General features: G+C 38.5%; 2 protein-coding genes across 2 annotated transcripts in view; one reads left to right on the top strand and one right to left on the bottom strand.

Annotated features, from left to right (window-relative positions):
• Positions 1-6,725, top strand: part of LOC136851102 (zinc finger protein 729-like) — a 49,322-nt gene extending 42,597 nt beyond the window's left edge. The window contains exons 19-21 of the mRNA XM_067125073.1: positions 1,052-1,162; positions 2,065-2,262; positions 6,172-6,725. Of these exons, the coding sequence (XP_066981174.1) occupies positions 1,052-1,162; positions 2,065-2,262; positions 6,172-6,564 (702 nt within the window). The 3' untranslated portion in view covers positions 6,565-6,725. The remainder of the gene's footprint in view (positions 1-1,051; positions 1,163-2,064; positions 2,263-6,171) is intronic.
• A 546-nt stretch (positions 6,726-7,271) lies between these two features.
• Positions 7,272-22,482, bottom strand: LOC136851554 (beta-1,3-galactosyltransferase 1-like). The gene is made up of 6 exons (XM_067125811.1): positions 22,349-22,482; positions 16,462-16,668; positions 13,189-13,428; positions 9,613-10,007; positions 7,905-8,046; positions 7,272-7,486 (listed from the first exon to the last, which is right to left on the bottom strand). Exons 2-6 carry the CDS (start codon positions 16,660-16,662, stop codon positions 7,337-7,339), a joined length of 1,128 nt encoding a protein of 375 aa, XP_066981912.1. The 5' UTR covers positions 16,663-16,668; positions 22,349-22,482; the 3' UTR covers positions 7,272-7,336.
• Between the last annotated feature and the right edge of the window lie 74 nt (positions 22,483-22,556).

Here is a 22,556-nt window from a genome sequence, read left to right as displayed (position 1 = left end):
AGCATTATCATTTTGAGGTCTGTTACAATTGTTACGTTTCGAGATAGTCTTTCCATCATGCAGGCTGTACAGGTAGTTATAGGAGTCATCCTTCTGTTCATATACTTGACTGGAAGGTTGGCATTTTCTGTTTAGAAGGACACTAATTACGTTCTGATGACAGTACCTCACGCCTAAGGAGCGAAAGTATAAAAATGAGGTTTTTATCTTTGCAGGAACAAATTGCAAATCAGGACATTTTACATTTTTCATCAATCTGCAACTTAAGTCTTTATTGTAATTCCCCCCCCCCCACCAGCAGTTACTACAAAGCTGCTTTGAATGCACCAGCTTGCATAGGAGGTATACCCATATCAAATACTCCAGGTTTTTATTTCAAGGGAAATTGCAAATTATTCTGAATTTACAATATTTATTTCAGTCATCTCTTTCATCATAAACATTTTGCATTAACTATAACCATTATGGGGAAATGAGTTCTCAGTTCTCTTCTATCCATGCCCTCTATCAGACTTCTTATCAGGTTTATGTCTATCATTGTACTTTTTCTTTGATTCCTATATCAGGTTTAGGTCTTTATCATAGAACTTTTTCTGTGATTTCTAGGATCTTCCTACAGGTTTTTGTCCTACCACCTGTATATCTTACTTTTAGCAATACCCCACTCATAAATAATCTTCCCACCTTATTCCAGCAGAACTCCGTAAATCATATGAAAGTATTGGCAATTTTAAATTTAATAATATTTGTATTTTTCTTCAGAGTATATGTTTATAGTTCATGAAATCTGATAAGAGATTTAATACAAATGAAAGTACAGTATACTAATACTTATTGATTTATATACAATGTGATATATATTACTTACTGTAATGTTAGCGTTGATTCGTACATATATAAACTGAAGATTTAGTTTACTGTAAATTGTGGTTACAGATGAGGTTTGCTGCTGCTTATATTTACAGTAGTAACAGGTTATATCCTGCCTTTCATTGGCATAATTAAAGTTTTCTCTAACTAGTTGAAATAATATTTCTTGCTTGATTTGCAGGAGCAACATGATGCCAAGCGATACCAGTGTAAGATCTGTGGGTTTTACTTCAAACGTCTTCTCTATCTAAAGTCAGTTCATATGAGAATTCATCATCCACTGTTGATAGAGGTATAGTTTTTGTGTTTCTCATTTAGTTGTAATTCTTTTAATTACTTTTGTATTGTCAGTCTATTCAGCCAAAGGAGGAATCTTCAGTTATTTCCACTGAAGCCTTCATTGTAGGAATGGTCATTGTAAAGTCTTGTATAGCTTTTGCAGATATTTATCAGTTCAGAAAGTCAGTACAGCATTACCTTTAAATGCATTTTGCAAAATAAATTGTTTAATGATAGTTCCAGGATAGTATACCAAAGTGAATTTAAATTATCAGGAATAAACTGTGTATAAAACTATCAAATTGTTTTATAGTAAATCACATTTTTTTACAATCATAAATAAACTTCCTCAGTGTGGAATGAACCCAATCACACTGAAAAGATCTTGAAAAGAAAGCCTAACTGTAGGATGACACCCTTCTCATTCTTCTGTGCCAGCCATGGGAAGCGCAGTACCGCATTTGACTTCAGCAGTCACACACAGGAGTGATTAGAGCATTGTCTTGCATGGCAGAGGAACCAGATTTCCAGATGCTTTGTTGGGCTTTCTTCTTTCAAGATCTTCCAGTTGGTGTGATTGGGTGTGTTTCACAGATTAATGGATTCATTAGAACAGTATGCAAAAAGGCAATATTCACTTAATGGCAAGCATTTTCTTGTTTATAATGTTAAAGTTTATGCCTACTTTTTAGTTGGAAGTGAAGTTGTTGTAAGCAGTATGTGATTTAAATATTATATTTTGTGGTTCTTTGAAATTCTAGTTTTCCCTTATAAAGCAATTGAGCAGGAAAATTGTGGTAGGAATCAATAATTTTTATTACTCTCCAACTTTGGTTGTCTATATGTTACAGTTCAATATGTTGGCATTGATTGTATTAGCAAAAACATGAGCATTGATTGTAAAGTATTTTACAGGCTAATGATGAATCTAAACCAAAGGAAAATGCACCTGCTAAACCTGAAGCCAAGCAAAGCCACATATGCAAGATTTGTGGAAGAAATTTTGCTCGGGCACGATACTTAACTTCCCACCTACGTACTCATTCAAAAAGAGCAAATTATGTACGATGTCCATTGTGCCCTAGAATGTTTAGCACAGAACAGACTCTGAAGGTAAAGGTTGATCACTTTTTTTTTATAAATAGGGTATGATTTACTGTAGTTTCAAGAATTTGGATAGTTTGGAACAAAGTCAAAGGAGTGCATAAGGGGACTGATTTATTGTTTCAACATTCAAATTGTTAAATACAAACTTTTGATTTATGAAGTTGATATTTTGAAAGTAGTCTTGGAACTTTGGGAATGTAAGAAAAACAATTATTTGTCAGTGAGCATTTTTGATGAGTTTGTGGGGCCACCAGTCAGTCTCTTTAGTAGGATATTTATTTGGGGGGCCTATCAGTCAGTCTCTTTAGTAGAATTTTTATATATCCGAGAGGAATGCAGTTGGGTTCAGGAGATTTGCATTTTTGGATTATGGTATATATTAGAAAAAAATTAAAACGTAATGTCATGATACATATTTTTTTATGATCGAGCCCCACAAGGGAGGAGTAGATCCAGTTGTCTTTTGGCCTGGACTAAGACACTGAGTTAAACGTTCTTAACTATCTTAAGGCTGGCCAGGTATTTGCTTCAGTAGGAGGAGATGCTGCTGGTCCTGGTATTGACAGTGCTAGCAGTGAGTAAGAATGGGTTGTCCTATAATTGGTGCAAAATTCATTGCAGTATCAGGAGTATGTTTGCAGCTTTGTTAGGTGTTTTTGGCAGCCACAACTATTGCAACATCAGGAGCATGTTTTGGCATCCACACCCATAGCAGTTTTAGATCACATTGTGCCATTCACCTCAATTGCAGCATTAGGAACATCATCAGCCATCCACATACAGTATTGCCAGAACCTGCACCTCCTACTGCAGTGGATGGGGATGACAAATACTTCTCCTGATATTGCAGTGGTTGTGATTGGGAGAGACTGCACCTGATGTTTTAATGGGTGTGGATGCATAATTTGCATCTGGTGTTGCAGGATGTTTTGGTATTCACACTTATCAGGCTCATGTTTTAATATGGTTTCTGCATCCATAATAGCATCAAGAACAGGCAGCAGCATTCTCATCAACTCTACCATCAGGTGTAGGTTTTACCATTTCCACCTGTTGCAGCATCAGAAGCATGCCGTAGCAGCCTCATCCATAGGTTATAACATCGGAAGCCACAAGCAGCATCAGGAGCTAGAAGCTATGACATCTACACCCTTCACAGTATTAGGAGCCATTGGGTTTGGCATCCACACCCATTGCAAAATTTGGAGAAGTGGGTTTTGTCTTCAACTCCCATTGTAGTTTTTAGCAAAAAGCTTTGGCATCTATTTCTGTTTTATTATCAGGAGCAGGTTTCGCATCCACATTCATTCATTGATGTATTAGCAGCAGTTACTGGGATCAACATTGGCTTTTAACGTCAGGAGTTAGCTTTGGTAAAACCTGTTCTTGATGCTGTATTGGCTGCGGATGGCAGCAGCTGGAGCAGATCCTTACACCTTGCAGTAGTGGCATCCACTTCTGATAGCAACTGGTAAGCAGAGAGCAGCAGCACCATCTTCTAGTTTTAGTGTCAACAGACTATGCAACATCATCTGGTCTTACAGTTTGATAGAAGGCCACTGCAGGAGTAATGTTTTGTCTAATGGCAGCAGCAGACTAGTTCTAGGGAGACTGGCAAATGCAACAGCAGCAGCATTTGGTTCTGTGGATTGGAATGCTGGGCACTTCACTAACAGTGCAGCAGTCTCAAGCAAGCTTGTTGTTGACAGTCGTTATAGCAGTGGTCTGAGCATGCAGTTCTGCCATTGGCAACTATTGCATCAAACACAACAGCATCTACTAGCATTGACAACCAGAGTTAAGAGCCAAGTAGTCAGTTCCAGGTTTGAAAAGCAGTTTAGCAGTGGCAGTACCTGGTCTTGGCAAGGGGATTGTTAGACAATGCACTAGCAACATCAGGTGCTGTTGACATTGGACAAAGCAAAGCAGTCACAGGCATGTGGTACTAGCATTATTAACAGCAGTATTGGCATCTGGCACAGATATTGATGGCCAATAGAGAGCATCTGATGTACATTGCAGTAGGAGCCCCAGCATCTGGTCTTAATGTCTTAAGTCAACCTGGCAGCATCTGGTACCAGGTAATGTTGCTATAACAGCAACTGGTTCTGATAAAGACCGGCAGTACAGCACCATCTAGTCCTAGGGTTCTAAGGGTAATCCAGCAGCATGTGGTCCTGATATGGAAAGCCTGGTAATTCAACAGTTTCCAGTCCTGACATTGATCATTAGTGTAGTTGACAAGTCCAGTTAATGAGGATAGCAAGCAGCAACAAACAATGCACAGACCAGTAAAAACAAAAGCATCCAGTTCTGGAACTAACTGCCATTTCAGTGTTGGCATTAATGGTAATTGCAGAAGCAACACTTGCATCCAATTTTGGTCTTGAAAAAATTACTCAAAGCATTAGTATGAGTGGCATACAGTCATTGGGACAACAGCCATTACAGTACTAGGTAGAACATCAGGTGCTAACATTGATGGCCAAAAAGCATTAGCAGCAACATCCATTTCTGCAGTAGATGTTTATTTTAGCAGCAGCATTACCATCCAGTCCTGATGTCAAAGGGCAAGGTAGCAGCATTCTTTCCTGTAGCCATTGTTGGAGCATTTCTAATGTCCAGTTCTCATTCAGCAGCAAAGGTAACAGCAGGAGCAGTGGCATCAAGAACCTATAGTTGTAACTAGAGCAGCAGTAGCAACAACAGTAACCTCTTTGGAGCAGGCGAACCCAGCCATAGTAGGAGTAATAGCAGCAATATCAGTAGTGACATCACTAGGCAATAGAACAGCATTATTATCCAGCTGTGATGCTGAAAGGAAAGTAGTCCACCAAAGCACAAGCTGGCGAAAGGTGCAGCAGAAATTCTTGGTACTGTAGAAGTCAGTCCTGACTCAGAATCTAATACCAATACAGCAGAAGAACAGTGGGTTTTGGCAGGGGCACATTTTGTCACATCCAATCATGTGAGCAAGTTTCAAGTCTGTTAAGCATCAGGAGAAAGATCCCAGGCATCAAGAGCCAGTGCAGCATCATCAGCAAGTCCTAGTGTCTTGTACCACCACTGTAGCAGCAAATTCTTTTTCTGATGAGCATGGTCTTCTATCAGCTAAGTTCGGGTATTTCTGGCCAGCAAAACTTCTACAGTCCCTGCCTTCCCTGACTATCAGGCGATGTTTGTGGGACCCAGGCCAAATTGCAGGAACAGGTTCTACCAATGCAGTGGTGGCAGCAACAGGTCCTAGCCTATGGAGCAGTAGCAGATATAGATTTTTGCAAACCTAGAACACTGCAGCAAGAGATCTTATGTGCAGGATGTTTAACAGCAGCAACAGTTCTCAGTATTGATGGCCTAGTTAGCACCTAGAGCAGGATCAGGGTTAAGAATTCCATGCCAAGACACTATTGTTCTCTGAAGTAACTTCATCATCTGCAGCTTTTCACTTTCTCCCATGAGTGAGGAGCAACCACAGCAGGTTGTGACCCTCTCAACTGATAGACATGACCAGATCCTGACTTACTCTTGTTTCAGGCAGTGTCTTCTTGTAGTTCTGAGGAAGAGACTGAAGGACAATCAAATGCCACTGACCATCTCAAGGGTTAGAAATGCATGTCCCTAACTGAATAGTTATCTTTATACTGTCAGCATAGTGTTTACTGATTGGAAAAACTATTTTTGAGATACGGCTAAATCAGGTATCCTTCCCTCCATGATATTTCTACCCGTTACTAAATTTATTACCGTGATTGCAGTTCACATTATGGAATGAGTACCTTTTGAACGACAAAGGAAATCTTGTTTGTTTATTAATCTGTTCAGGAATATTTAAATTAGTAGTACTCACCAGAAATCTTAAATTGAATTAACATTGTGTTAAGATGTGCTAATTAGAATTTATAAATTTTATTACAGGTGCACAAAGAAACTTTCCATGATCATGAAGCAAGATCCTTGGGCACTGTGAATGAAAATTTGGAAATAGAAGGTGATATACAAGGGGAACCTATTGTTGCAAATTTTGACCAATCTCACACTGAAAATTTAGTCATCTCAGAATCTCAAGACATGTCAGAAAATGCAACATCATTAGTCATATCTACTCAGAATGGTGCATCACATGTTTCCAAGCATCAGCTGTTACTGCAGTCAGACTCGTCACATTCATCAGCTCAACCATCTTACACAGCAGCAGGGACCAGTGAAAGTTTGGAGGTGTCTCTTCAGAGCGGAAGAATAAGTCATTTTGATGTAAACATTGACGAGTGTGATCCAATTTCATACCTTAACCCTTCCTTCTCAACGTAATGCGCTAAATGTTATTTATTTTCTGAACTATACATACTGCAAGGCATTACGGTGCTTTTTTTTTTCAACTATTTAAAAGTATTTTTAACATTTTGCTATACTATATTCTAATGTTATGTGAGATCTTTATGTGAATTTTTATTGAAATGTTCTTAAAACCCTATTCTTCTTAATTTACCTAAATGCACTATTTTATTTTCAAGATTGTTTCATATTGCTCAGCACTACCAACTTCAATAAAGGGTCAGATGCTGACAAAACTGAATTGGAAACCAAATGCCTGGAGGATCAGAACAAAGGACCAAATAAACTAAAATGAGAGTAAAAGGAACAAATGAATCTAGGAGCAAACAAGCTACACAGCTACTTTATTAAAAAGATTAGTTACTTTTCATATGTTTGTACTGTATATACAGAATTCTTAGTAGAAAAGGAAATTGAAGTGGCATGTCAAGAAGCTATAATAAAAAGGGTTGGAAAGTAAACTTGAAAATTAAGTATTACTTTTAAACCTACTGCTGGAAACCACTGGATGCCTCAAAATGATTGCTCAGTCACTACTCTCGAACTCTTAAGCATTACAGGATTAAGATAGCGGGTGCATTACATGGAAGATAGTTATGAGATCAACAAGACACCTTACTTAATTTGATACTTTAAGGTTTTTAGGACTAGATGCTGTTTTTTAGGACTAGATAGTGCTACTCTTAAGTTTTTTTTTTATTTTAAAATTCAAAAGACTTTAGAAAAATATATTACGTTTTCAAAGACGTTACAAAAGTACACCTGGTACACCATTTACCTTTTTCTTTTTCAGGATTTTATATTTTGTTGGCAGGACATAAGCTTCTGGCTGTGATATATTTTCAACTTTTCGTAAAATATTCCAACCCCTTGTTGCATTCACTGGCCCAACATTTTCCTGTAAAAGATGGAAAATATTTCTTGCAATCAGTAAACTAACTTTGTGTAATTAGCTATGTCGGATTAAAATACCTGTCCCACAATCTTCATGTATTTTTGGTACTTAAAATACACATTTCACACAAGGGCATTTAATGAGTACAGTGTCACAAAAGACAGCAACTTCTATGTTGTGTATATTGTACTGAGTTGCAACAATTTAAAGTTGCTGAATCAGTGAAACCTGTTTTACAAGAAAAATTCTTGAATGGTTTGATAATGACTAAGTAAAAATGAAAATATATTTACCAGTATAAAATTACTTAACATAAGCAGTATATATGAATGTTGCAGAAATGCAAACCTTTTCCTTATTAGCAAGATAAAGGTAGAGAGGAAGAATGCTTCAATAATGTCTAAAGCAATACGAAGCTCACCTGGAAAACTTTACTACCATAGCACCAACGGGCCTCCATCTTGTTACCATCTGAATTTGTAAGACTTATGATGGTCTTATGTCTTATGCCTGCAGCTTGAGCTACCAACCCTGTTGTATACACATCTTCTAAGTGAAGGAATCTGTTCAAGAAATGTTTAGAAACCAATGAATACAGAGAACTAGCATTAATGCCAGAAGCTATGGAACTTACCCCTTCTTGGAAAGCAAAGCTCAGTAGAATTTGGAAAGTAAAGCTTGCAAGCTCTAAAATGATTTCTAGTCCTAGTCCTAGTCCCAGAATGCATTTATTTTTCATTAAGAAAGTCAGACAAAAAATAGCTTGGTGTTTTGTAACTTAGAATCTCAAGCCTTGTCATGGTAATGTGAACTTGGAAACACTATCTGAAGTTTTGTAGTAAATTGCTAAGGCACAGCACTGCAGTTTGGTTATGCTATGTAAAGAGATAAAAAACTTTTTAAGACTTGAAAACTGTCAGCTGCTACTGGAAAAAATTTGCACTGTAACAAGAATTTTAATATTCAAAAGCTGGAAAGTGGAAATCAGCACAGACACAAAAGGTAATGGTTTTCATGATTTCAGGAAAGGGATACAGACACTGCTGGAAAGATGTACTAAAGGGTAACTGGAAAAGAAAAAATTCTGTGCATGAAAAGCACAATGCTTGAAGCAGCAGCAAATTTCCACTTGAACTTTGACCTCTCAGTGTAACCTTGACCCTTTAGTTCACCACAGGATGTTGAATCTCAATCACCTGTAAAAGACGAAGTTTTAAGGTGTCAGCTCGTAGATATTAAGATTCTAGTGCTCTGAAACTTCACTTAGTAAATGGATAGACTCACTGTATAGAAAGCCAGATTTAAAAGTCAATTTGTTGATGTTTCCATATGGAAAACTGGGAGCAAATAAGAGCAGCTTTAACAAAGAACAAAGCAAGTTCTTTTGGGGAGGGAGCAAGCGAAGCAGAGGTAAGTGACAAGGGAAGATGATGATGTTGCCGGAGAGGTAAGTGGGAAAGACAAATGGAATGAAGACGAATAAAATACAGAAGACTTTGTGGCTGGGGAATGAAGGTCTAATGCAAAAAACCTTTGTATGACATCCACTGTGCCATGCAGATTCTATGATCAAGGCTTGTGATATGAATAGCATACTGCATGTGTCAAAAATAGCAATTGCAAGGAACACAAGGAGAAATTAGGAGAAAACCCAAAATTGTGCCAAGAAGTAATAATTAAGAGAGAGTGGACAGCTACATGGAAGAAAGGAAAAGGGAAAGAGATAGTCAAATGCTTAAAAGTGGGTGAGGCTGGGGTTTGAAGCGACACTGCAGACACCCTCTAGTAATTTCAACAGTGCACTGTACAAGGTAGTGAGTGGTATTAACCCCTAACAAGTACAGCCATGATATATAAAAGAGTGAGAGGTTACAAGTCAGTGGAAAGACGGATCCTGTAAAAAGGGTACTGATGAAGACTAGACAGAATGGAAATTCAAGCATAAAGTAGAATGATTTAGTGAACCAATCTGCAGCCCCTGAAGGGAAATGTGTAATAACAACATTAGTGATAATGAGCAATTATAAAGTCAAAGTTCATTCCCTGTGTGATGCAGTTAAAAACAGAGGCTTTCCAAAACCAGCAATTGATATCATTAACTAAAAATATAAGCACACTGATATACTAACCTAGTCCTTTTAGCAGTCTGCAATAGTGCAGGTATAACAGCAGAAGGAACAATATAGGAGGGACCAGCAACATACGGAGGATATCGAGAACCGTTGTACTCGCTCTCTGATACCGCCCACTTCCCTGACCTCAGCACTTTATCACGGCGCCGTAACTTTCCCATAAGCAGAATTGGTTGAGGGTTCCTTTGTAGGTAGGATACTAAATAATCACTAAGAGCAAATGGGTTAGGTATCACATCATCATCAATCTTCAGGAGAAGTGGGACGTTTGTACAATGAGTTGAAGTCCAGTGAAGAATGGCCATGGTTTTATACGTCAAATTCTGATAATCATCTATAAAATTAGCTTGAAGGATATCATGATGTTGATGGGATTCGTCCTCCAAGGCCAACTGAAAAAATCATATGTAATTGCATTAAAAATTATTTATTAAAAGCTCAAGGTGCATGAAAAGTAAAAATCTTTAAGAAAAAACAAATTTAGTCAGATAGTTCTCAGATCAAGGCTTTTTGATATAACAATTCTTAATCTTAATCCAAGTTATTAAGTATGTAAAAAAAATCATGATTTGTAGAGATGAAATTTTTTAATGATTAATAAGTCTTCCTTCCTTGTTTATTTACATGGCCATTTTTTTTTTTATTTTCCCCATCAAAATAAATTCCTAAAATAACTTTTCTTGTACTAAATCCAAGAAAGCTTTCCAAGTAAATTTAAAGACATTTTACCTTTAAGAAATATTTATGCAAAAATCTTAATCTAAATTTGCTATACATATTTGGTGGTCAGGTGCCTCTCCTATTGCCAGCAACATTACTAGTTATTAGAACTAAAATTGTAAAGCTATCAAACGTTTTAACCATTAGTTATCTGTTAGAGGAATACTTTACATAAATGTTAAAGCTGCCATTCTTTTACCATAATTTAATGAATTCGTCTGGATACAAATACCAGGAAATAATTTTTATTTTTTGTTGGCTTCAAGTCAGTAAATATTTTAACATTATATAGCTGGACCACCAAATAGTCGCCCAGTGAAGAAAAATTGTTGCCTAGTAAGAAGAATTTTTGACTACTGGGCGACCAGACAAATCCCCAAAATTGACAGGAATTATTAAGAAATGGAAAGTTACAATAGTTGTAATAAATCTATTTTTGTGAGGGAGGGCAAGGGCTAAGGTTGGCTATCAGTTATTTTGTGGCAGGGATTGGACATGAAATTATCCTCTTCAATCATGAAATTTTGAGAATCTACAGTTGTAATTTTGATAATGGAAATGTGTTCTATTGCCTTCAAATTCCACTAAAAGTTTTGGCTCCCGGGGCTCTGCCAGGACCCCGCTTGGGAAGCGCTCACCCCAGACCACCTAGCTTTATGCCTTGTGCATATGGCGCTCAGCAGTAGTATTCCCGATATTGCAAATCATAATATCCATCTGGTCACCCAGTGAACTTTCCTTAAAATGTGCACTCCTTCAAGTATGAATGCTTATCATGATTAGTAGTAGTGTACACACTCCCTATTCTACAAACAAGCAGCATAGAGTTCTGTGCACATTTGGCACAATTTCTAAAAACTGTTTATACAATACAACAATTTCATACACAAACCCATTTTCAAAAAACAGCCTTGTGGGTGGAATGCTTCCCTCATAAAATAGCCTTCTGTGTGGCATGCATCCTCATAAAATAGCCTTCTGTGTGGAATGCATCCCTCATAAAATGCCTTGTATGTGGAATGCATCCCTCATAAAATAGCCTTGTGTGTGGAATGCATCCCTCATAAAATAGCCTTGTGTGTGGAATGCATCCCTCATAAAATAGCCTTCTGTGTGGAATGTATCCTCATAAAATAGCCTTCTGTGTGGAATGTATCCCTCATAAAATAGCCTTCTGTGTGGAATGCATCCCTCATAAAATAGCCTTGTGTGTGGAATGCAACCCTCATAAAATAGCCTTGGGTGTGGAATGCATCCCTCATAAAATAGCCTTGTGTGTGGAATGCATCCCTCATAAAATAGCCTTGTGTGTGGAATGCATCCATCATAAAATAGCCTTCTGTGTGGAATGCATCCATCATAAAATAGCCTTCTGTGTGGATGCATCCCTCATAAAATAGCCTTGTGTGTGGAATGCATCCCTCATAAAATAGCCTTGTGTGTGGAATGCATCCCTCATAAAATAGCCTTGTGTGTGGAATGCATCCCTCATAAAATAGCCTTGTGTGTGGAATGCATCCCTCATGAAATATCCTTGTGTGTGGAATGCATCTCTCATAAAATAGCCTTGTGTATGGAATGCATCCTTCATAAAATAGCTTGTGTGTGGAATGCATCCCTCATAAAATAGCCTTGTGTGTGAAATGCATCCCTCATAAAATAGCCTTGTGTGTGGAATGCATCCCTCATAAAATAGCCTTGTGTGTGGAATGCATCCCTCATAAAATAGCCTGGTGTGTGGAATGCAACCTTCATAAAAAGCCTTGTGAGTGGAATGCATCCCTATACACGAAGAAGAGCATTTCAAATAAATGCTTTATTGTTTAAAGTTTGTTAAAGCCCATTAATCATAGTGTAGCAAGAAACACTCTTTAGGAGGGAGGATTAAGCAAATGAGATCACGAGGAGGATGTAACTGCCCAAAGTCCACTCCCCCACACCCCCCAAAAAACTACTGGAGTTGACATATTTAACTTCTCGATGAGGAGAATTTCTTCAAGTACCTATCTTGGCAATGACGGATCATCTGGAAATCAGCACTTCCATCAGTGGCCTAATGGGTCTGCAGTGACATGAACTCAAGGGAGGGCACCCACCAGTCAGAAAAGACACAACAGCAGGTACTCCAGGAAATACATGCCCCTACTGGTCCAGATGATTGAGGGATGGGTCGTGGAATTATTATTGATTTAAGTCCCTCCCCACTGAAAGTATGATGGGTCCCAACGAATGCCAATCAAGTCCTGTGAGTGACATCACGAAAATAAAACTTGGCGTAGAGTGTGTGGTTCTTGACATTACTCAGATAGACGAAAGTCTACTATGACTGGAATAGTGGCTTCGAGGGGGATGAGTGTCTCATTTATCTCAAAAAGTAACAAATATAGTCTGCTTTGCTGAGGAGTTGTGGTGGAGGAGCTATTAGGCGGATAGCATCTGCAGTGATCATTTGAACTAATTGATCTTTACAATCGTTGTCAGTATGAACCATCCAGTATTTTAAACTATATTTTACAAGCAAGAAAAAAGTGAAGACAATTTTCTTAATTCACCCACTGATAACATTAGGAATCACAAACACGTGGATATATTTATTTGAGCAATCCTTGCCAACCATTTCCGGGATGAAAATCCTAGAATTCTAAGCCACATCCTGGAATTCCTGAACCATTACCCTGTCTCTTCCGGAGCCAGATTTGCAGTCACTTAAAGACAAGTTAACACGCTTTTTAAACCATTTTTTCATACAAGTTTGTTTTGGCCAGCCATAAAAGGTCTAGAAAAATCGAGTTAGCTATCAATGCTAATCAAAATTTACCTTGTAAAAGACTAACATTTTCTCATGCCCACTACCTGATCTGTGTGTTGTTTTGGCTGCCCAACGATGAACAGCGGTTTGATGCCCGTCTTCTCGACCACAGCACTGTGCCCCCAGGTATGACGTATGAAATGTCTCCTCTGGTTATTTTTTATGGCAGTCATAACTAATGCCACCACTAGGAAGTCTTTCTCGCAAGCACGAACCTCGTTCAGGATAAATTTCACTGCACCGGGATAAGTAAACAGTATGGGTGCTGTTGATTCTGTTTTCAGCTGAAAAAAAAAAAGAAAAACACACGAAGTATATCATTTTAAGAACCACAAAATTGCATACGAAAGTTACTGAAACATTAAACAAAAATATTTTTTTATATTATGCGTATGCATATATTCTTGTGAAAGGAAACAAAGGAACCTGAATAACTTCCTCCTGCCAGAAGAGACTACAAATGTGTAAACAAAAGAAAGAGCAAAGGAGCAAAATAGAAGGAAATACAGTAAATTGTGTTTCACTGTACCCTAGAGCAATTATCTCGCCCGCTTTAACAGCATATACAAACTTATAGATTCGAAACTAGCATGGGGGATGTTATTTCAGCTGTATCATATAAACCTTTCATAATTTACAGACGTGGGCAATATAATCTTTACTGATAAGACATGGAAATTTAAAGACAGCGAATAATACCTCATTGAAAAGTACATATGACGTGTGAGCAGGTGTAACAGATTTGTGAGGAGAAAGAGAGAGAGAGAGAGAGAGAGAGAGAGAGAGAGAGAGAGAGAGAGAGAGAGAGAGAGAGAGAGAGAGAGAGAGAAGCGAGAAGTGAAAAAGATGGCACCGAGACTTAAACTACTAAGAATCGTGACTTGAAAGAAAAAAAAATTCATAAACTATAATTCAGCTATAATTTCGTTCTTCGTACTTCTTTAAACCTTAGTGGTCGATTGGGCAACTATGTTCACAAGCTAACAATGAGATTTACTTTTGAATGAAGAACGCTTTGCGAGCTCTTAAATTTCACTGGATGACAAGCAGCAACAAAATCAGCATAATTAAATCTGAAAGCTCATCGGGACAAAAATATTGGTTGCTGAAAAAATTTAAATGTAAAGGATATTCTACAAGTCAGAAATACGGAAAGAATTGGAGTGCACGAAATAGTTTCCAATGGTATGTAATATATTTATACTCTCTCTCTCTCTCTCTCTCTCTCTCTCTCTCTCTCTGATATTCTAAAAGTCAGAAATACGGAAAAAAATTAAGAGTGCACGGAATACTTTCCAATGATATGTAATATATTTATACTCTCTCTCTCTCTCTCTCTCTCTCTCTCTCTCTCTCTCTCTCTCTCTCTCTCTCTCTCTCTCTCTAAGGGAATCCCACATACTCCCACTATGAACTGAAGAAAAGTTCAGTGCAAATTCATTTTTCCATTCAAGTGTATGTATAACACAAATAAGCACTCAAGAAGCAGCCATTGCTTTATCACGTCCCTTCTCAAGATACCGATAGGCATACGAAATGGCTCTAGCTCCTTGGATTAATTTGAGAGTGCTACATATATTAGTAATAAACAATTTACTGGCGGCATTTTAGCGTGCGGTCTACCTCAGCTTCAAGAACTGTATACTCTAACATGATAAAGTTTATAATTATATATATTATTAATGGCATAGACCTGATTAGCAAAATCATCATCAAAAGAAAAATGATAGCTGCACTTAATCATTAAAATCAGTCATCAAAAATGCTAAGTAGAATAGAGTCTCATTCATGACGGAATTCACTGGTGCTACATGACTGTTGCAGGTAATTTACGCTTTCGTCCTTTATCAATGCACACTTCGAATATCATTTAGGAATGCCACTAACAAATCTGGCGCACCTTTTCTTGGTAACTTCCATATAATGTGATCAAGGTGTGACATGAGGAGAATAGAATGGAATATTAAACTTTGGCCAAAGGCCCAGGGCTGGGACCTATGAGGTCATTCAGCGCTGAAAAGGATATTTAGAGTAGAAAGGTCTGAAAGGTGTAATGGGAGGAAAACCTCGCATTTGCAACTATTGAATCAATTGTTAGGAGAGGGTAGAAAACAAGAAGGAAGAAAGAGAATATAAAAGGAGGTACAGTAAAACGAATGAAAGGGATTGCAGCCAGGGGCCGAGGGCAAGCGGTAAAGAACCTTAAGTAATGCCTACAGCGCACCGCGTGAGATGCACTGACGGCACTATCCCCCCTCGTGTTTCATAAGAGCAATGGCAGCCCGAGCCATCTTTGAAGCCAAAGACTCGAGGACCTTAATTCTAGGTCGGTGTTTTCCTATTATTTTGTTCACAAAAAGAAGGTAGGCTAGAAGTCGCTGCCACTGCTCTTATAAAGCAATAACCACTTTTAAGTACGGAAATGACGTTTGAATTTTTGAATTTTTCGTGCTATTCAGGTGGCGAATCCTTAAAGAATTTGAAATAAGGAATGGCTAATTGAAATACTGTGAACAGTAGGTTAACGAAGTATTACTCCAGTACCTATTAGCATTTTTACACCGCATTTCGGGTGTAATTAGTATTTCGGACTTTTCTTAATTGTTTATCGTTGTGTCTGTCTGTCAATTTGAAGGGGAGGCAGTCGAAGGTACGAATGCTACCCAGCTGTATACATGATCACGTGCACTTCTCTAGAGAGAGAGAGAGAGAGAGAGAGAGAGAGAGAGAGAGAGAGAGAGAGAGAGAGAGAGAGAGAGAGAGAGAGAGAATGCACAAGTTGAAGTTATCGATCAGGAGAAAGCGGTAACCTTGATTTCCGCGCAATCAAGTTATTAGTCTAATGCTACCCAAACCTTTACTAAATTTTTAATTCTAGAGATCACTCCTATGAGTAACTCCTAACAAGAGTAATCTGTAAAAGACCAAAAATTAATTATGTATGCTAGCAATGAACCTCAAAACCTATGAAGGCGGCAGGTTTTCCTTGATCATGAATGGCATGAATTTAAGTATGAATGACCGTTTGAATTTGGTTTCATGCAAAATCAAATAAATCTCGATTTTATAAAAAAAAGTTAATCAACAAAAAAAAGGGGGGGGAGGTGTGAGCCAGTAGCCTCCCATTCACTGCGATGCCCACGAGAGTTCTAGACTTAAGATACTAAAATCTATCAATTTTTCACGTGGTGAGAATGATTATTTCTTAGTACGTTACTGATAGAAAACAAAGCGCACTTAACACTCATAACTCTAATTTCACCTGTTCTAGAACACGGTCATTCACTGAAATGTGCTCTAGAAACAGCAAACCTTACCCTGAAGTTATAGTCCCACGTTTCCAGAAGCTCTCTCCACCCTAGGCTACGCCGGCCGATTTGACGACTTTCGCTAGCCTTGGGCTCGGTGGGAACTTTTAGCAAGACGTAAATGTATGTGTACGTGATGATTAACAAATACAACAAAGCCAAAAGGACAAAGGAAAAATAAATTTCCTTGTTGGCAGCGCAGAATTTCATGGTGATCTGGAAATAAAAATATTAGAGAGAATTGCTAAACTTACGTTAAACATTGGGATTTATCAAGTTGAAGAATGCCACTTGGCTCCGGAAAAAGCAGTATTTCAAGCAAACGGCAGTCACTCACTGCTAGACTAATAAATAGGCTACATCCATGCATACATCTTAAAGGATAGTAGGTTTAAGGGTTTGTGGAAAATGAACATTATCGTACTAAACTAACAAGTTGTTTGAAAAGAAAACTTATCGCTGAAATTTTTCCTGAAAGCCATCCAAGGAAAATAGAATAGAATAAAGAATGTAGGCCAAGCGCTGGGACCTATGACGTCATTCAGCGCTGAAAGGAAAATTGAGAATAAGATGATTTGAAAGGTGTACCAGGAGGAAAGCCTCGCAGTTGCACTGTGGATCAATTGTTATAGAGGGTGGAAATGTTAAGTATACCTTAGTTTAACCAGACCACTGAGCTGATGAACAGCTCTCCTAGGGCTGGCCCGAAGGATTAGACTTATTTTACGTGGCTAAGAACCAGTTGGTTACCTAGCAACGGGACCTACAGCTTATTGTGGAATCCAAACCACATTATACCGAGAAATTAATTTCTATCACCAGAAATAAATTCCTCTAATTCTTCATTGGCCGGTCGGGGGTTCGAACTCGGGCCCTTGAGAGTGCTAGCCGAGAACGGTACCGACCAGTCCAACGACTAACTTATAGAGGGTGGAAAATCAGATGGAAGAAAGAGAATATGAACGGAGGTACAGTATAAGGAACCATCCAAAGAGAAAAGTCTTCTCTCAGATCCTTAAAGGATTCATCAACGATATGAATGAATCTTAAACCACTTCCAGTAGTTAATGCAGACAGTATTAAAAACCGCACTAATACGAAATAAATTCCAAGGATACCACATTCCGCCTCATCCATCATTGCTCACAGATCATTTAACGAGACACCATCAAGACGTGGCGTAAAATATTCTTCCACCTAACAGATTCAGATATGAATACTCCTCTCATCGTTTACTCTTATGAGATCTCGATAAGCTTACTCAGGTACCAGGGTCAGCATTAACTTGATTCTGAGTTCCAACAAGTCCTATTGAATTTTCAATTCTGTTTCTGAAAAAAATCAAGAAAACTGTCTTCCATTTCCTCACTAACGGATCCAGAAAAATTTCAGGGGGGATGGCCACCAATTTTCATATCATACACACACATATACATATAATTTCTTTAATCGATTTTTTATTTTTTCCCCATTTTTATATTTCTTATTTATGTTATCTAAATCTTCAATATTACTGTTTTATCATTATTTTTCAATGGGGTGGGGGCAAGTGTCCAGGTGCTCCCCCACCCCCGCCTTGGATCCGCTAGTGCATTTCCTGACAGGTAACCCATTTTTTTTTTTATCAACTTCACCACATAAAACATCAGTAAGTTGATACAGCTTATTCATAAAAGATGCCACTTTCCGTATTTTCCTATGGCAGTTTCAAAACAACTTCCATTTTTTCCTATTGCGGTATCATGACAAACCAAGCCGTTACTCGAGTTGTTGAAGCCGAATGTTATACCCAGGGGCAGCAACAGGCAAAGCAACCCTGTACAGCAAAGCATATTATAGAGTATAGAATTCAGGTCAAAGGGCAAGGGCTGGGACCTAAGAGGTCATTCAGCCCCGAAACGGAAATTGACAGTAAAAAGGTTTGAAAGGTGAAACAGGAAGAAAAATTCGCAGTTGCTCTATGAATCAACTGTTAGGAGAGGGTGGAAAGGAAGATGGAATTAAGAGAATATGATCGGAGGTACAGTAAAAGGAATGAGAGGGCTTGCAGCTAGGGGCCGAGGGGACGCTGCAAAGAACCTTCGGCCCCTAGCTGCAAGCCCTCTCATTCCTTTTACTGTACCTCCGATCATATTCTCTTATTTCCATCTTCCCATCCACCCTCTCCTGAGAATTGATTTATAGTGCAACTGCGAGGTTTTCCTACTGTTACACCTTTCAAACCTTCTGTACTTTCAGCTTCCCTTTCAGGGCTGAATGACCTCATAGGTCCCAGTGCTTGGCCTCTGGCATAAATTATATATTATATTCTATTCTATTTTTCACTAAACCAGTACTTGTTCAATTTGCCGAAGGAAAATCAAGCAGATAATAGAGTGAGTTGGTGGCCCCCTCCCCGCCCCCAACATCCGTCACTCGCGTCATCTTCCTCACTGCAGTCTTAATTTAATTATCTGAGATATTATCAATTATTCAACCAGCCTCCAATAATTTAATTTACCTCGTAAGGTTATCAATCTAATTCAACTTCCTGGGAAATAGAATGTACCGAGTCGCCAACTGCATCATCATCCCCCCTTCCTTTTAAATCCTGCAATTTTGGCAGCTTGCTTACCAATCGATTGACATCGCAACTCAGTTTCACCCTTCAACACAAGCATTTGCATTCTATATTACTTTATATCTGGTCACTACCGAAAGCGCTCTGTCAAAACGTGTACGACAGAGCCACTGCAATCTCCTGATATTATCGCTGATGCAATCCGAAATACTCATCTCTAATCCTCTTTTCCTCTAACTGGATAATTTAAAGTAATAAAAAACAGCCTTCTACTCTTGCTAGCTGTAATGTAAACATCATCAATAATAGATCAATAATAGAATAGAATATAGAATTTAGTCCAAAGGCCAAGCGCCGGGGCCTTTGAGGTCATTCGGCGCTGAAACGGAAATTGACATTAAAAAGGCTTGAAAGATGCAACATGAGGAAAACCTCGCAGTTGCACAATGAAACAACTGTTAGAGAGGGTGGAAAGTTAAGATGGAAGAAAGAGAATGTGACCGGAGGTACGATTAAAGGAATTTAAAGAGGTTGCAGCTAGGGGCCGAAAGGACGCTGCAAAGAACCGCAAGTAATGCCTACAGTGCGCCAGGTGAAGTGCACTGACGGCGATACCCCCTTAAGGGAACATCGTTAACACCCATATTTTATACCATTTTTTCTTATATAAAACACAATCTGTACTAGAGTAAAGAACTGTAGATTTGGCTCACTCAATATGGAGTTATGCTAATCAACCTTCTCTTCTCCACCGCCCTGATATATACAAGAAAGAAGCAGCTAAGACCACTAATTCAACAATTTTATTTAATTAAGCGCAATAGTTACTAATGTATCCTGTGAAAAATTAAAGACGCACCTGTAACCCAATAAGTTAATAATCTAATAATCACCTACTTCTTTTCTATTTTAACCAGCACACACAAGACCCATTCAGTCTCACTGCCAAGTCTGCACTGAAAAGCGAAACTGATGTCAACTTCCATTTCGTCTGAACTTTAGAATGTCAAAAGAGAAAAGGTATTTTAGGAAAATATGACAACGTAAATTAGCATTGACTGCCTGCTGGGTCAGGTAATAAATCATTACTTCACCTGGAGATTAAGAAATTACGCTCAGACAAATATAAAGTAACGTAATCCATTGAGGCATAGCGTTACGTCAAGTATGGTGATCTTACCCCAGTACATCTGTGGTCGCTGAATTTTATGCTGATTCACACCTGTTCGGAAAAGAACAACCAGGGAGTTAGTCACGGGATCGTGTCAAATCAAATGGCGTAGAATGATGTAAAAAAAAAAAAAAAATTAAAACCCATTTGTATACCTTCAATCAATTGGGAGAGCACCTGAACGTTTAAGCTTAAGATAATGATAGGGTTGCTTCGCTAATGTTGAAAGCAATATTAAATACGTGGGGAAAATAGCGTAGGGGAATAAAGAATGTTATAAAGTATAAGCTAAAAATAGGAGCAACACAAAAGTTGAGTTAGACTCAAACGTAAGTTGGAAAGCATAGATTAAGATTAAGAGGGCGACCATACACGAATCTTGAACAAATTAAGAGGAAAGGGTTGACTCAAGAGAGCACGGCAGTGGCAAGGTGATTTATGATAAAGCATGACGATAAGATAAGAGAGCGCTGAAGCCGCAGCGCATGAGAGTAGAGCGACATTCGAATGGGAAAGCGCTCGGCTGCAGGAGTAAACGAGCAAACTCAGGTTTAGCATTAATCTTGAGCATGATACCTCAAAACATGATCAAGTTAAACAGTTCTGAAGAAGCACAATCGTAAACACACAAAATAAACTTCAAGTGTGTTAGAGTATGCTTCAGTGATAGCAGGTACACTCCTTTCGCTATAAAAGGAATATTAGTGTGAATAGAAAACCTACTCCCTTTATCATGAAACTAAGGGGGAAAATGGAAACTAGAAATTACCACCTAACGAAGCACAATCACCACAGTTCCGTTATGCATTCTGAATTCCATTATGCATTCTGAATTTTTAAAAAAATAAGTCGTAATAGTTATCATCTACTTGAACCTACTTCCTTTAACGTGAAACTAACTTAGGGGAAAAATAGAAACTAGAAATTACTGCCGAACGAAGCACAATCACTAACCAGTCTCGTAGTTCCGTTTTCCAGGTATAACTTCGCATGCCTCTACTATTAGAGTGTCACACGGGTTTGTAGGTCCCACATAACCCCTAGACGGAGTGGGACCGGATTAGTCAATTGTGCGTTAAGGAAGAGTCTATCGATCAACTCGCCAATCAGTATTTGCATCAGGATTAATAGAGAACACTCTATTAATAATGATTTATACAGTTGGCAAAAACTCCTGTGACCACCCGAGGACGACATTGGTGCCGCGTTATTAACCGCGATCCACGAATCAGTATCCTGAAACACTGCAACTGACTGCGGGGCTACATTGAAGCTCGAGAGTCCAACAGACGCTTGGTTGATTTAGATTGAGGCAGCCTTATGCCAAGATGGCTATTGCCCAAAAGGGGCCGGTAGGAGCGCTTAGGTGTTGATGGGAACAAGAGGTCTGGTGAGGAATCCAGTCTCCCAACAAAGGCCGTTAGAACGTACAGATTAAAACCAGTCACTAATCTTCCTGGTATAATAATATTACTTGTAACTGGTGCATATTGGTATGCCAATTGTTCTGTTTTACATTCGGAGGCTACCATTCATTTACGACAATTAACTAAGACTATACAAATCAATTCTATTCTCGGCCTAAGCTAATAAAAGTATACGAAATCATAATCTTAAGCCCATTCTTAGCTGGAACTAGCACTTGAGGTCGAAGACTGACGAATCTTCATCTTAAGGTTAACGTTAAGGTCGAGGAATGGAAAGTCTGACTCCCGCGGTTTCTTAAATACTTCTTAGTGTTTACAATATCTGGATACATTGTTAAAGCAAGCATCTTGCTCCTAGTTGGGGTCTAATTCTAGAAGTGGCTCTTAAGGACATATCTTTCCTGCTTAGAACTCTTCTATATATTATAAGACTGGTTCCCTGTGCAGGTTCATTTAGGACAGCATTCGTGTTCCAGACAGCATGAGTCCTAAGTCTAGACTATACAGTACTTCTGCATAACTTAACTGTTACACAGCACGGTTAGCTTGGCTTTACAATCTTAAGTAGAATTTAACTCAAGATTCGGCACTTTCAAAAAAACTTATGGAAGAATATCGCAAATCTTATCCTACGGATGGTGGTACAATTGCAACCACAAGCGTGCTCAACATGATGCAGTTTACATACCATTAAGTGTTATGGCAACATGTACATTATCAAGTAAGACAAGTGCATACCTTTTACGGGGGAGAAGTGTTGCAATTCAAATGCAAAACAAAGGGAGATACAACACATTCCCTTCTCGCGCAGCCGTTCACATCTCGAACAGTTAGCTTTGTGCTTACTCAACTACACACCTGCATGTAAGTACACTTGATCACAGTCAATCTCAGCTTCGAGTAGCTAACTTAACGTCTTGATAAAATGAAAACCAATTCGTTTTTC

The sequence above is a fragment of the Macrobrachium rosenbergii genome, chromosome 23 (genome assembly GCF_040412425.1).
Source record: "Macrobrachium rosenbergii isolate ZJJX-2024 chromosome 23, ASM4041242v1, whole genome shotgun sequence".
NCBI classification, from domain to species: Eukaryota; Metazoa; Arthropoda; class Malacostraca; order Decapoda; family Palaemonidae; genus Macrobrachium; species Macrobrachium rosenbergii.
The sequence above is the reverse complement of the archived record's forward strand: the minus strand, read 5'-3'. Positions and strand labels throughout refer to the sequence as shown.

What these genes read in the sequence shown, in the direction of transcription:
- LOC136851554 (XM_067125811.1), bottom strand. Translation starts at nt 16,662, where the DNA reads ATGAAATTCTGCGCTGCCAACAAGGAAATTTATTTTTCCTTTGTCCTT. An exon ending in CGTGGGACTATAACTTCAGG is followed by an intron (nt 13,429 to 16,461) that starts GTAAGGTTTGCT and finishes TTTTTTTTTCAG; the next exon opens with CTGAAAACAGAATCAACAGC. An exon ending in CAAAACAACACACAGATCAG is followed by an intron (nt 10,008 to 13,188) that starts GTAGTGGGCATG and finishes TGATTTTTTCAG; the next exon opens with TTGGCCTTGGAGGACGAATC.